Source organism: Rhinolophus ferrumequinum, chromosome 22 (assembly GCF_004115265.2).
Source record: "Rhinolophus ferrumequinum isolate MPI-CBG mRhiFer1 chromosome 22, mRhiFer1_v1.p, whole genome shotgun sequence".
Taxonomy (NCBI): domain Eukaryota; kingdom Metazoa; phylum Chordata; class Mammalia; order Chiroptera; family Rhinolophidae; genus Rhinolophus; species Rhinolophus ferrumequinum.
Window position 1 is genome coordinate 21,279,303 of NC_046305.1, and position 13,508 is coordinate 21,292,810.

The window sequence follows — 13,508 nt, forward strand, 5'->3', positions numbered from 1 at the left end:
CTCTGCAAACCTTGCCATTAGAACTGGGAAACCTGTGATATTCAATGAAGTGATTAAGGACAAATGAAAGCAATTACTTGACATTCCTTGCAATAACCAGAGGACATTTCTAATCCCCAAAAGCAAACGGACCAAAAGTAAAATGTGCTTACAGAGGCTTAGATAAATTCAGCATCTACAATAAGTTACTCTGGGAAACACAGATGTTGTATGCTATGCACCCCCTTTTAAATAGCAACATTAGATTTGGTAGTAGTCACTGAGCTCTTCCCCTACCTATGTCTTGGCTCTTCTGCCTACAAAGATGAAACAGAAGACGGAATGAGCCACATGAATGAGCCAAAGGGCAGTGCAAGGCCAAGACTAGGGTGAGGCAACTGGAAGCACCTAAAGGACAAAATGTAAGTCGGTGCTGACTCCCATGGACGTGCACGCCCCTACCTGGAGCTTCTTACATTAGGTCTGCAGTTGCACAAGCAAGCCTGTCATTTGCTCCATACTGGGAGGGACAAGAAAACACTGCAGCAGCAAGCAAGCCCACATCCAGGAAAACAATTAGAAACAGCAGGAGGGCTGAGGGATCCTTTGGAACAAAGACTCTAGGCCAACACAGGTGTATGGGGCAAAATCAAGGAGAGTTAAGAAAATTTAGAATACGCATCGGTCTACCCAAGTATATCAAGTATAAAAATAACATAAGGGTAAAGGCTAATATCTACTGTGTGCCAGATGCCTTAAATGCATGAGCTTATTTAATCTTCACAACAACTATCATCATCATCGTCATCACCATCATCATCACTTAAGAGGCAAGAAAACAGAAACCCAGTGAGATTTAGTAAATTGCTCCAGAACTGAGAGCTACTAAATGCCAACACCGGTCTATGCTATCATCCCATTTTCTTAATTGACAGTCCCACATATACAGATATCATTTTCAAGAAAAAGACAGCAATAAAATAATCAATATAGTAGCATGTCCCAAATTAGTAAGAAAGCACTTTAGACATAATCTTTTATGCATTTGTACAAAGTCTTGGTGACAAACTGTTTTATCTTACATACGCTTGTAGTCTGACAATATTTTTAAGAGGTTACAAAGTATGGACTATCATCCTGTTAGACAGATGAAGGAAATGAAGGGCCTATCACGGCTCCAGGAGGGACAGTGACAGGACGGTGGCCTCAGCCCTTTGAAGCTGACCAAGCCATGGCTCCTCCCACTGGACACCCCTACAGGACTGTAAGAAACCAAGCCACTGACCTCCACATCCCCGTGAAACTGAACATGGTGCTGACACAGCGAGGGAGGGGTGGCGGTGTGAGTCCATCCAGGCGCATGAGCAGAGCTGGGACACCAAAGAGCACCAAGTACTTCACGTAGAAGAAGAGCACTTGGGCCAAAGCCAATCCTCCTGAAAGACAGAGGCACCCATCAGACACAGCGACAGGAAGTGGGGCCATCTCCTGGGAAAGATGCAACATTCCAGGAGGTACACCACCTGCTCCCACTTCTCCACCCACCCTCCTTCCCTTCAACTCCCATATTTTTCAAAGTCTCCCACATTGGCTTTGATCAATGAAATTTGTGGATTAATGAATATGACATTTCCTTTATTACTATGACAGGTAATAGGACCTCTTAGTAGTCATGCTTTTACAGATACTAGGAAAGAGCACGCTTAAATATATATATATATATATATTGCATTAGAAAACTATTAGAAAAGGAAAATCCTTCCCAAATCCTTTCAAAACCTTACATGAGCTCATACACACTAGGATGGCTAGAATCAAAAAAGTCAAATCAACAAAGCTTGGCAAAGATGTGGAAATACTGGAATCGTTATACACTGTTGGTGGGAATATAAAATGGTGTAGCCACTTTGGAAAACTGCTTGGCAGTTCTTCAAATGATTAAACATAGAGTTACCATATGACCCAGCAATTCTACTCTTTGGTATATACCCAAGAGATACATAAACAAATGTCCATACAGAAACTTATACCTGAATGTTCATAGCAGCATCATTCATAATGGCCAAAAGCTGGAAACAACCCAGCTGTCCACCCACAGATGAACGGATAAAACAATGTGGTCTATCCGAGCAATGGAATATTATTCTGCCATAAAAAGGAGTGAAGTCCTGATACATGCTAAAATATGAATGAATCTTGAAAGCAACATGCTAAGTGAAATAAGCCAGAAACAAAAGACCATGTATTATATGATTCTATTCACATGAAAGTCCAGAACAGGAAAACAGAGACAGAAAATTGGTTAGTGGTTGCTTAGCCCTAGGGCGCAAGGGGAGGATGGGATTATGGGAGAGTGGTAGCTATAGGGTAGGGATTCTTTTTGAGGTGATAAAATGTTCTAAACTTGGCAGTGGTAACAGTTGCTCATATCTGTGAATATACTAAAAGCCACTGAATTTTACACTTTAAATGGGTGAATTATATGCTATGTGAACTTTATCACAATAAAGCCGTTTAAAAAAAAAAAAGCACCAGGCCCCCAAGCTGCAGCCAGTGGCCTCTTGACCTCAGTAGGACCTTTCTGGGGTGAGAAGAACATAGGCTGCAGGTGCTGGACGACATGTGAGGCCTGAGATGCATACTAGGGCTCCCACAGATCCCATCTGTCCCCACTGGGAGCGACCCACATCTCCAGCTGAGGTTCAGTGTGCTCTACCAACCACCACGTCTCCTAGGGCCTCATGGCCAGTCACTTTAGCCTCTTTGCCCTGGGAGGAGGGTGAGGGCCCCACACTCCAGGCCAATGGGACACTCAGACCTGATGAGCTACTGGCCCTGTCCTCACTGGCCTCACCAGCCAGGTGAGAAGGTGAGACGAATCTGCCAGAGCACTGCCCACAAGAAGGCCAAGGGCAAAGTGCATGAGGAAGCCCTGGAGAAGATAACTAGTGGCCAATGCTGTCCAACCTCTAGACCATGTTCCGCAGTGTGCAGGGAAGTACTGCAGGGCAGGTTGCTACAGCTGATCAGGTTATCTAAGGGTTACTCAGAAGGAAATAACTAAGCCTTTAAGAAATACTAACAGAGGGCCGGCCCGGTGGCTCAGGCGGTTAGAACTCCGTGCTCCTAACTCCGAACGCTGCCAGTTCGATTCCCACATGGTTGCCAGTTCAATTCCTCGAGTCCCGCAAGGGATGGTGGGAAGCGCCCCCCCGCAACTAAAACTGAACACAGCACCTTGAGCTGAGCTGCCACTGAGCTCCCGGATGGGTAAGTTGGTTGAAGCGTGTCCTCTCAACCACAAGGTTGCTGGTTTGACTCCTGCAAGGGATGGTGGGCTGCGCCCCCTGCAACTAGCAATGGCAACTGGACCTGGAGCTGAGTTGCACCCTCCACAACTAAGACTGAAAGGACAACTTGACTTGGAAAAAAGTCCTGGAAGTACACACTGTTCCCCAATAAAGTCCTGTTCGTCCTGTTCCCCTTCCCCAATAAAATCTTTAAAAAAAAAAAAAAAAAGAAAGAAATACTAACAGAAAATATTACTGTCTGACCCTCTTGATGTTACACAAGGATCTCTGGAAGAATGTCACTACTATATGACTGTGTGGCTATAAATGATAACTGTGCCAGAAAAAACACATAATCCATTTTCTGAATATACAGTTTGGGCAATGGCATACAGTGGTTCAAATTTGAAAACCCATGTCCTACAAGGAGAAAACCCCAGGAAATCACTCATTCCCATTCAGGGTGTCAAACAGGTTCTTCAGACTTTCGGAAACCAGACTACAATCATATCTGCTGGAAAAGCAGGATGTAAAATTGTAGCATTCTTGGATGTGTCTGATAAGAGTCAAGAAAACAAGATGACGTGTGTGTATATACGTGTATATGTATGTATCTGTATGTGTGTGTACATATACACACATTCATCAAGAAGTGAGATGTGGGATATATGTACTAGCAATGCCATCTTAAATGCATTTGGGGGTCATAAAACTACCTTAAATAAAGAAGAGTCAGCCCCACTGGCTGAGATGGCAATGAGGGGCACTCTAAAATACTCAAGAATGAACCACCATCAGGCTCTGGTCAAAAAAATCTCAGACCTAGAAATGACAGGACATAAGTAAGGATAACTAATTAAAGGGCACAATGCATCCAGAACTAAAACTGATCAACCTGAAGAACCCAAGGCGTAAAAGGGCCTATGGAGGACTGAGCGTGGTGAAGGCCTCTGAAGCTCTTGGTGTATGAAACATCGGGGAATTCTTTCCCTTTTAACCGGATGCATGATCAGGGAGAACAGGTTGCTTCCTGTCTCAAATACTGCCTTTGATACTATTTGTGTAGAGTTGTCATATTTGAGGCCTATGAAGTAAAACCAATAGCTGAGTCTACATTTTCATGAGTGACCATTTACACACAATGTTGACCATTTGTTAGTACTTTCATGTAGAACTGGGCTAAAGAAAGGGTTGGTTTTGTATAGGTACTTAATATACCTATGGCTAGATCTAACTGAAGATAAGGTAATTGGGGATTTTTATCCCAATATGGATGGAAAGCACAAGAAGCCATACATTTATCAACTTGCAACAAGTGCTCTATTGACCTGTAATTGAATATTTTTTATGGATTAAGATACAAAAGGTTTAAATTTATTTTTTCCTCGATATTTTAATAACTGGCTCACAAGCTTATAGAAAAAAATGGTGCATAAAGGTTTTTAAAGCATTATAATTACAATATCTGTATTGTTTAACTTTTAGGAAAATTGTGTATGTACCCAAGTTTAATAATCCTGCTATCTTGCTGTTCATCCTCATCATCACTATGAAAAATACAAGGCTTATTATTCTTTCCCCTTGACCTAAAGATTAGTTTTTCCCTTATAAGATTTGGTCTAAGGTTTGAGGGTAAACCCTAAGAATTTTGCCGCAGTCTCTCACCACGCATACAATATGCTGGAAGGGAAAATAAGAATATAAATGACTCTACTCTGATTGAAAGTTATTTGACATATATACAAGGTCTTGACAATTAAGTTCATGAACTCATCCTAGAAAAAGTGCCACATACCTCATTGCTGAATATCACTATGGTCACCTTTGAAGTACTCTCCTTGGGAAGCTATGCACTGACACCAGTCCACCCTTCAAGGAAATTTTGGAACTCTTTCTCTGGAATGACCATCAAAGTTGTCATCCTAAATGTCATCAAAATTTCTTCCTTTCAATATTTCCTGTTTCTTCAGGTAAAGAAAGAAGTCACTGGGGGCCCGACCTGGTGAGTAGAGAGGGTGTTCCAATACACTTATTTGTTACTAGCACCCTCACAGACAGTGCCGTGTGAGCTGGTGCATTGTCCTGATGCAAAAGCCATGAATTGTTGGCAAAAAGTCCAGGTCATCTAACTTTTTCATGCAGCCTTTTCAGCACTTCCAAATAGTAAACTTGGTGAACTGTTTGTGCAGTTGGTACAAATTCATAATGAATAATCCCTTTGATATCAAAAATGGTTAGCAACATCGTTTTGACTCTTGATTTGGACTGACAGAACTTTTTTGGTCATGGACAACTGGCTGACTTCCATTGTGCACTTGGACACTTTGTTTCAGGGTTGTATTGGTACACCCATGTTTCATCCCCAGTGATAACACGGCCCAAAAATTCGATGAATTTTTGCAATGTTTTCATCATTTCTGCTCATTACAACCCACCCTGACCTCTCTTCATCAGTGATGCATTCTCTCCCCTCAGATTTAATCCATTTGTACACTGTCGTTTTCTTCATGGCATTATCCCCATACACTTGGACTAACATGTCCCTGATTTCACTTTCATTCTTGCCAAGTTTGACAAGAAATTCAATGTTTGTTCATGGCTCTAATTCAAGCTCAGACATTCTCACGATGGCACACAAAAACACGCCACAACAATAATGAATGCCACTCAGCAAGACACCGCCACACGTCAACACAAATACAGCTGTGAGACACTGATATACCAAGGTTATGAAACCTTACCGAGCTATTTATACAGTGCTGCCAATGTAAGCGCACAGTGGCAAGTTCACAAACATAATCGTCAGACCTCATATATTGAATTACCTTTCATTATATCCAAAAGTACAAACTTTAGCTATTTTTCAGTACTTAAAAAAAAGTGTTTGCCGGGTTTGTATTTAAAAGATTCTCTCGTTATCAAGAATTATGATGGATTTTACTAATCTTACCCCTCCCTCCCAAAAAAGTAATAGATTCCATTCCTTTGTTCAACGAGCATGTACTGAGTGCCTGATTACTGAATCACTAGTTACATGCTATGAGAAAGAGAGATCAAGTCAGGTGGGGACTCAGCCTTCAGGGGCTCACAGGTGAGTTGCATTACAGTCCCACTTATCCTTCCCTTTTGGCACTGGGTATCTCCTTCTGCCTTTATGCCCTATTGCTCCTTTTTCTCTTGGAAAAATCCTATTTATCCTTCAAATCCCAGTTCAAATACAGTCTCTTCCATGTAACTCCTCTATGCACCAAGCAGAATTTAGAATTCATTTTTGCATTCATTTAATATATACGTGTAGTTATTGAGCACCAACTGCATGCCAGACACTGAACAAGACAGTGGTGAACAGGAAAAAAAAAGAAAAGAGGCATGATCCCTGCTGTTATAGAGTCTATAGTCTGTTAAAAGAGACAGAGAAGAATGTAAATCAGAGGTGAGATTAAAACCCACACCTCTAGGACAGACAACAAACTGAACACAGTGGTTTAGACACAACTCTTAGAACATTTAACAACTATTCATTGTGTACTTTGTGTGTGTGTGTGTGTGTGTGTGTGTGTCTGTGTAAAATATATAGTCTCGACTTCCAGAGAGCAAATTCACCAATGAACTAGTTTCTGAGAGTGCCTTATGGCACAATAGTAACACTTACTGATTATCAGGCACTTACTGTCTCCATACGCCAAGTACTATGCAACATCACATTTAATTCCCATAACATACTTCTCTGTGGGTATTGTTACTACCCATACTTTGCAGCTAGAAAGCTGAGTACAGAACGGTTATGAAACTTACCTAAGATCACACACTGACACAGAGCAGAGTCAGGACTTGAATCTGTCTCGACTGCCTCATTCACCATGGTTACTACACTCACATACAACTCTGAGACCAGACCTTAGCGCAGGATCCACATGCAGCAGACCAGATGACAGGATGAGGGAGCTATTAAAGGGAGCTGAAGGAGGCCACCCAAGCAGAAAATAAAATGCAGAGACAGAGCTCGAAGGATCCTCAGGAAAGCCAGCCTCAAGGAACACATTGTAAGTGAAAATGTCCAAGAAACAAATGCACCATGGTGGTGCACTGCCAAGAGCAACTCCGGGTCACAGATTGGAATCCTGATCCTCTCAGCATCAAAATGAGTTGTTATTAACTCAGACACCTGAAGAAGAGTTTACCCCTCAAAATGGTTAATCTTTGAACATATTAGTTATTGGAAAATCAGCTTTGAAAACTTTCTTCTTATTAGGGTTTAAGTCACCAAAATGCTTCTCTTCAAAGAAACTGGGTATATTGTTAGGGGGGGAAAGTTACCTAGATAGAATATTAAATCCTATCTGTCCATCCTCTTTAATTATAAATTGTTAACATCTTGGGCGAAAAGACTATAAGCCACAATAAATCAAACTTAAGATCAAAATTATAATTGTCCAATAAAAATATTGATTACTTCACAAAATATATCTTAAAGTAAAATTAAGGTGTTCCAGAAGCATTTTATATGGCAACATAAATTTAATTAAAAAAAAATGGCTATAGTAGAATAACAGAATAGACATGCTGAATTAAGAGTTTCTTTACGTTGATTCTGTAGCCATTAAAATGATGTTGTCAAACGAACTCGAAAAGAGTCTTCAAGACACAACCAAGATGGCGCAGTAGGTAAATGCTGTGCTTACCTTCTCTCACAACCACATTAAAATTACATCTACAAAGCAACCATTATTGAGAATCGCCTAAAATCAAGCTGAATTGAACATCCTTTCAACTAAGGATGCACAGAAGAAGCCACCTCCAGACTGGTAGGAGGGGCAAAGATGTGGAACGGGCTGTTCCCACGCCTGCATGTGACCATTAAAGATCGGGAGGGCTATTTTGGCTGTGGGGGTCCCTCACCATCCCCTAGAAGGGAAAGAGATCCCAGGCCCACTTCAGTTAAGGTTCCAGTGCCGGGGACAGAAGTCCCATAATTTCTGGCTGTGAAAACCAGCAGAGATTGTGACTGAGTGTGACTGAGTGCAGCTGCACTCACAAGTGCTCCTCTTAAAAGGACTGCGTGTGAACTTACCGTCCAACAGAATCACTCACTCTGAGCTCCAGCACTGTGGCAACAGCTGAAAAGGTGGCTGTGGAGAATTGAGTGGTCTGGCTTGGGATGTGGTGCTGGAGAGGCAGCTTTCTCCTGGATGGGGGAGCTGGTGGAGGCCATTTTTTCTTTGTTGAGCTGTCCCCCTTCCCAGCGTGCGGACACAGGCGGCCACCATATATGAGTCTCCATTTGTTCACCACACCCTGGCAATTCACTTGACCCTGTCCAACTTTCAGGCACACCCAAGCCACTTCCAGTGGCTTTTTTGTGCAGACCACCTGCCTTGGCTCAAGCTGCAGACTTTCCTGGGGTCTCTCAAAAGTTCGTAGAACCCAGACAAGCAGCATCTAGCTTGAGCATGTCCTGTACCTCTAACTGAGCAGCCCTAATCCTGGTACTAGAGGCAACCAGCCTTGGTTTGTGGCTTGGCCTCTCAAGGCACTTCCAAGCACAGTACGGGTGGCAGACATCTGCAGGTTTCTTTGTGCCTCCTGCTGGGTGGCCCCGGGTTGGGCAATGGCTGTGGGTGAACTTGACCTGCAGTGGATGCCCATCAAGGTGGTCCTGGGGCTGGTGCCCCCAGTGGCCAGCTTCAAAACGAGCTGGAGCATTACCCAGCCACCTCCAAATACGACACACCCAAGGGGACGGATTGGGCAGGCACCAGAGTCCTGCGGAGGCAGAACCTGCTCTGTAGGATCAGCCCCTGCACAACAACTCTTCCACTGTAGTCAAGACCAGTCCTCACAACCAGTGAGCCCAAGGGTCAGGCTCTCACACTGATGTGCAATTATCAACCAAGGCTCAACTACAAGAGAAGGGCACACACAACCCACACAAGGGACACACCTGGAGTGTGTGGCTCAGGTGACCAGAAAGACCGTGCCACTGAAGCCCACAGCACACCTAGTACATAAGGCCACTCTACTAAGACTGGAAGACATAGCAGCCCTACCTAATACATAGAAACAAACACAGGGAGGCAACCAAAATGAGGAGACAAAGAAACATGTCCCAAATAAAAGAACAAAACAAAGCTCTAGAAAAAGAACTAAGAGAAATGGAGATAAGCAATCTGTCAGATGCAGAGTTCCAAACACTGATTACAAGAATGCTCAGTGATCTCAGGGAGAACTTCAACAGAAAGATAGGAAGCATAAAAATGGAGATGGAAACCATGAAAAAGAACCAGTCAGAAATAAAGAATACAATAATGGAAATGAAGAATATATTACAGGGAATCAACAGTAGATTAGATGAAGCAGAGGATCCACCCAGCTACGTAAAAAATACGGTAGTAGAAAACACCAGAACAGCAAAAAGAAAAAAGAATCTAAAAAATTGAGGAGATCCAAAAATTAAGGGGCCTCCAGAACAATATTAAGCATAACAACATTTGCATTATAGGGGTACCAGAAGGAGAAGAGAGACAGCAAGGAATTGAAAACCTATTTGAAGAACTAATGACAGAAAACTTCCTGAACCTGGTGAAGAAAATAGACGTATAAGCCCAGGAAGCACATAGAGTCCCAAATAAGATGAACCCAAAGAGGCTCACACCAAGACACATCATAATTAAAATGCCAAAGGTTAAAGACAAAGAGAGAATCTTAAAAGCAGCAAGAGAAAAGCAGTTAGTTACCTACAAGGGAGCCCCCATAAGACTGGCAGCTTTTCAATAGAAACTTTGCAGGCAAGAAGGGAATAGCAGAAAATATTCCAAGTGATGAAAAGCAATGACATACAACCAAGATTGCTCTATCCAGCAAGGATCTCATTTAGAATTGAAGGACAGATAAGGAGTTTCTCAGACAAGAAAAAGCTGAAGGAGTTCATCACCACCAAACCAGTATTACTAGCAATCTTAGAGGAACTTCTTAGGATGGGAGGGGGGTTAAGGATGTGTGAAAGGGGAAGGGATTAAGGAGTCCAAATTGGTTGTCATACAGTAGTCCTGGGGATGTAGGGTATAGCATAAGGAACATAATCAATAATATGGTAACAACTAGGTGTGGTGCCAGGTAGTTACTAGATCTATCAGGGTGTTACATGGGAATGGGTTTGGGAGCAGGGTGAAAAAGGTGAAGGCATTAAGAAATATAAATTGATAGTTAATACAGTAAGGGGAATATAATCAACAATGTTGTGAAGATCATGTAAGGTGCCAGATGGGGATCAGGGGGATCACGTCATAGACTGTGTCCAATGCGCTATACACCTGAAGCTACAGTAGAATAATGTTGAGTGTCAACTATAACTAAATACATAGGTACATATAGTCACGGGATGTGGAGTACAACATAAGGTATATAGTCGATACTGTAACAGCTATGTAAGATGTCAGAGCGGCAGTAGCTGGTGGGGGGCAGGGGATTATCACTTTATGAGGGGTTTAAATGTCTAACTGTTATGTTGCTTTGTACACCTGAAACTAATAAAAGGAAAAAAAAGAGTCTGGAGGCTTTGCTAGAAATAAAAAAAAAATAAAAAATAAAAAAAGTTTATTTACATCAACAAAGGCTGTTCCCCATCCAAAAACTATGAAGATCTCATACAGTAGAAGTGAAGTAATACTATACATACACAGTAATAGTATACATACACATACATAAGACTTAATGAAGTAATGTAAAGAAAGGAGGGAGATTTACACAGGACCAAATGACTTGAAAATTCTGAAAAGCAATTTTCAGGTAGAGTTCGGGTATAGAACAGTGTTTGAAGTTTGATGCTTCAATGTGATTCACTTTGCCCAGTTAGAAGTGTTCTGTAAAATCTATGTACAAAATGAAGTGGAAATTAACTACTAATTATTCTATTGCAAATCCTTCAAGGAAACAAAGAATCCCTTTAGAAAAAAAATAAATGCCTCCCTAAAGTATCCAACAAATTCAGAGTTCCATATGTCAACTTTGCTTAAAAAAAGAAAAGACACATCTATCTTATGTTATCTAAGAAGTTACCTGTACACTAAGTTACCTGGGCGCAATATGGGTTAGATGAGGATCAACAAAGACCGTAGTATTCTAAGGGATATTGAGGGGAATAGTTGGTGTTTCAAATAACTTGTGCAACTTGCTACCCTTGACAATGTCACATTGTCAAGCAGGCATCTCTTCCATTCTGCAAGCACGCACCATGAAAATTATCCTCACACCACAGGGAGTATCAGTAATTGAATAGTCAAGTTCACAGTAGTAAATTCCAGAGTAGCTTCAGGTTCACATTGCATTAATTTTAAATAACCTTGGGACTCAAATCCAAAGAGAGAATTTATAAAAATTAATTTTTTTCTACTCTATCTTAACAAACATTAGAATGTTTAATGCCTCCAAAGAGTGAAAAGAGACTCTTATGCTGTCTGACATATGTATACATATATCCAGTTTCAAAATAAACATCAGATGTCAAATGTCTTATCCCTCTCCCTTCATCGTGATGTTGTAGAATGAGAAAATGCAAATGGTTGACTTTGTGAGTATTTCATTACCATTTAGATAGGTACACAGACATTATTTCAACAAAAGCTAGTGCTTAAACACTGAGCTAAAAAATCCTCTGACTACATGCACGCCAACACCTATAAGTTAAGATTTTCAAAAAGATCTCTAATATACATCCACAAAGCTTTATTATATCTTTACCATGTAAGAACTAACTACTTTAAACCATTTTCACCTCCCCACCTCTTCACTCTCTCAAATCCCTTGTCAAAGCACTCTTTTATACCCATAATCTCATATACCTGGATTTACCATGGATTTACCATGGTGACACACCATTGAATAACGAACTCAAGAAATGCAATCTTGTTGAGCTCTTTCAAAGAAAAACAAAAAATTACCACCTTAATCCTAGGCTCTGTCATGTCAGGATATAGTTACAGTCAAGCCACATTTTGTCTTCTTATAAGATTCTGAAGTTCAAAAGAAAATGAGTGGGGCCAGCCTGATGACTCAGGCGATTGGAGCTCCATGCTCCTAACTTCAAAGGCTGATTCCCACATAGGCCAGTGGGCTTTCAACCACAAGGTTGCCAGTTCAACTCCTCGAGTCTCGCAAAGGAAGGTGGGCTCCGCCTCCTGCAACTAAGATTGAACACAGCACCTTGAGCTGAGCTGCCTCCCGGATGGCTCAGTTGGTTGGAGTGCAGGTTCTCAACCACAAGGTTGCCAGTTCAATTCCTTGAGTCCCTCAAGGGATGGTGGGCAGCGCCCCCTGCAACTAAGATTGAACATGGTACCTTGAGCTGAGCTGCCGCTGAGCTCCCCGATGGCTCAGTTGGTTGGAGCGCGTCCTCTCAATCACAAGGTTGCCAGTTCGACTCCCGCAAGAGATGGTGGGCTGTGCCCCCTGCAACTAGCAACGGCAACTGGACCTGGAGCTGAGCTGCACCCTCCACAACTAAGACTGAAAGGTCAACAATTTGAAGCTGAATGGCACCCTCCACAAATAAGATTGAAAGGACAACTTGACTTGGGGGGAAAATAAAAAGTCCTGGAAGTACACACTGTTCTCCGATAAAGTCCTATTTCCCTTCCCCAATAAAATCTTAAAAAAAAAAAAAAAAGAAAGAAAGAAAGAGAAAAAAAGAAAATGAGTGGATACATGTTATCCTACATTTGTCTAAACCCACAGAATGCATAACACCAAGAGTGAACATTAATGCCAACTACTGACTTGGCGACCATGATGTGCCAATGTTGGTTCGTCACCTGCACCTAATGTACCCTCTCTGATGGGGGATATTGATGGTGGGAGAGGCTGTGCATATGTGGGCGCAGGAGTTCATGGGTTATCTCTGAACCTCCTCTCACTTTTGCTGTGGACCTCTTAAACTGGCCTAAAACATAAAGCCTTTTAAAAGAAACAAAACAAGAGAAAATGAGAGTTATTAACTTTCTGAGATACTACTGCAATCTTTATTGGTAATGATAAAATGTCTGGGATTTGCTTCAAAACAATATGGGAGAGAATCCAGATGAAAGACAATTGGTTACGGGTTGATAACTGTTGACCCTGGATGATGAATACATGGAGGTAAATTGTCTATTTGTGCTTTTAATTTTCCAAAATACAAAGTTTTAAAAGGGTAGGCATTAAGATCCCCCACATACACCCTGATTTTCAGCCAGGAATATTCAACTT

General features: G+C 41.7%; 1 protein-coding gene across 3 annotated transcripts in view; it reads right to left on the reverse strand.

Moving 5' to 3' along the window:
- Window positions 1–13,508, reverse strand: part of HHAT (hedgehog acyltransferase) — a 255,303-nt gene that overhangs the window by 161,311 nt on the left and 80,484 nt on the right. For all 3 annotated transcript variants that reach the window (XM_033094166.1, XM_033094165.1, XM_033094167.1), the window contains one exon: window positions 1,265–1,415. In XM_033094166.1, the coding sequence (XP_032950057.1) occupies window positions 1,265–1,415 (151 nt within the window). The remainder of the gene's footprint in view (window positions 1–1,264; window positions 1,416–13,508) is intronic.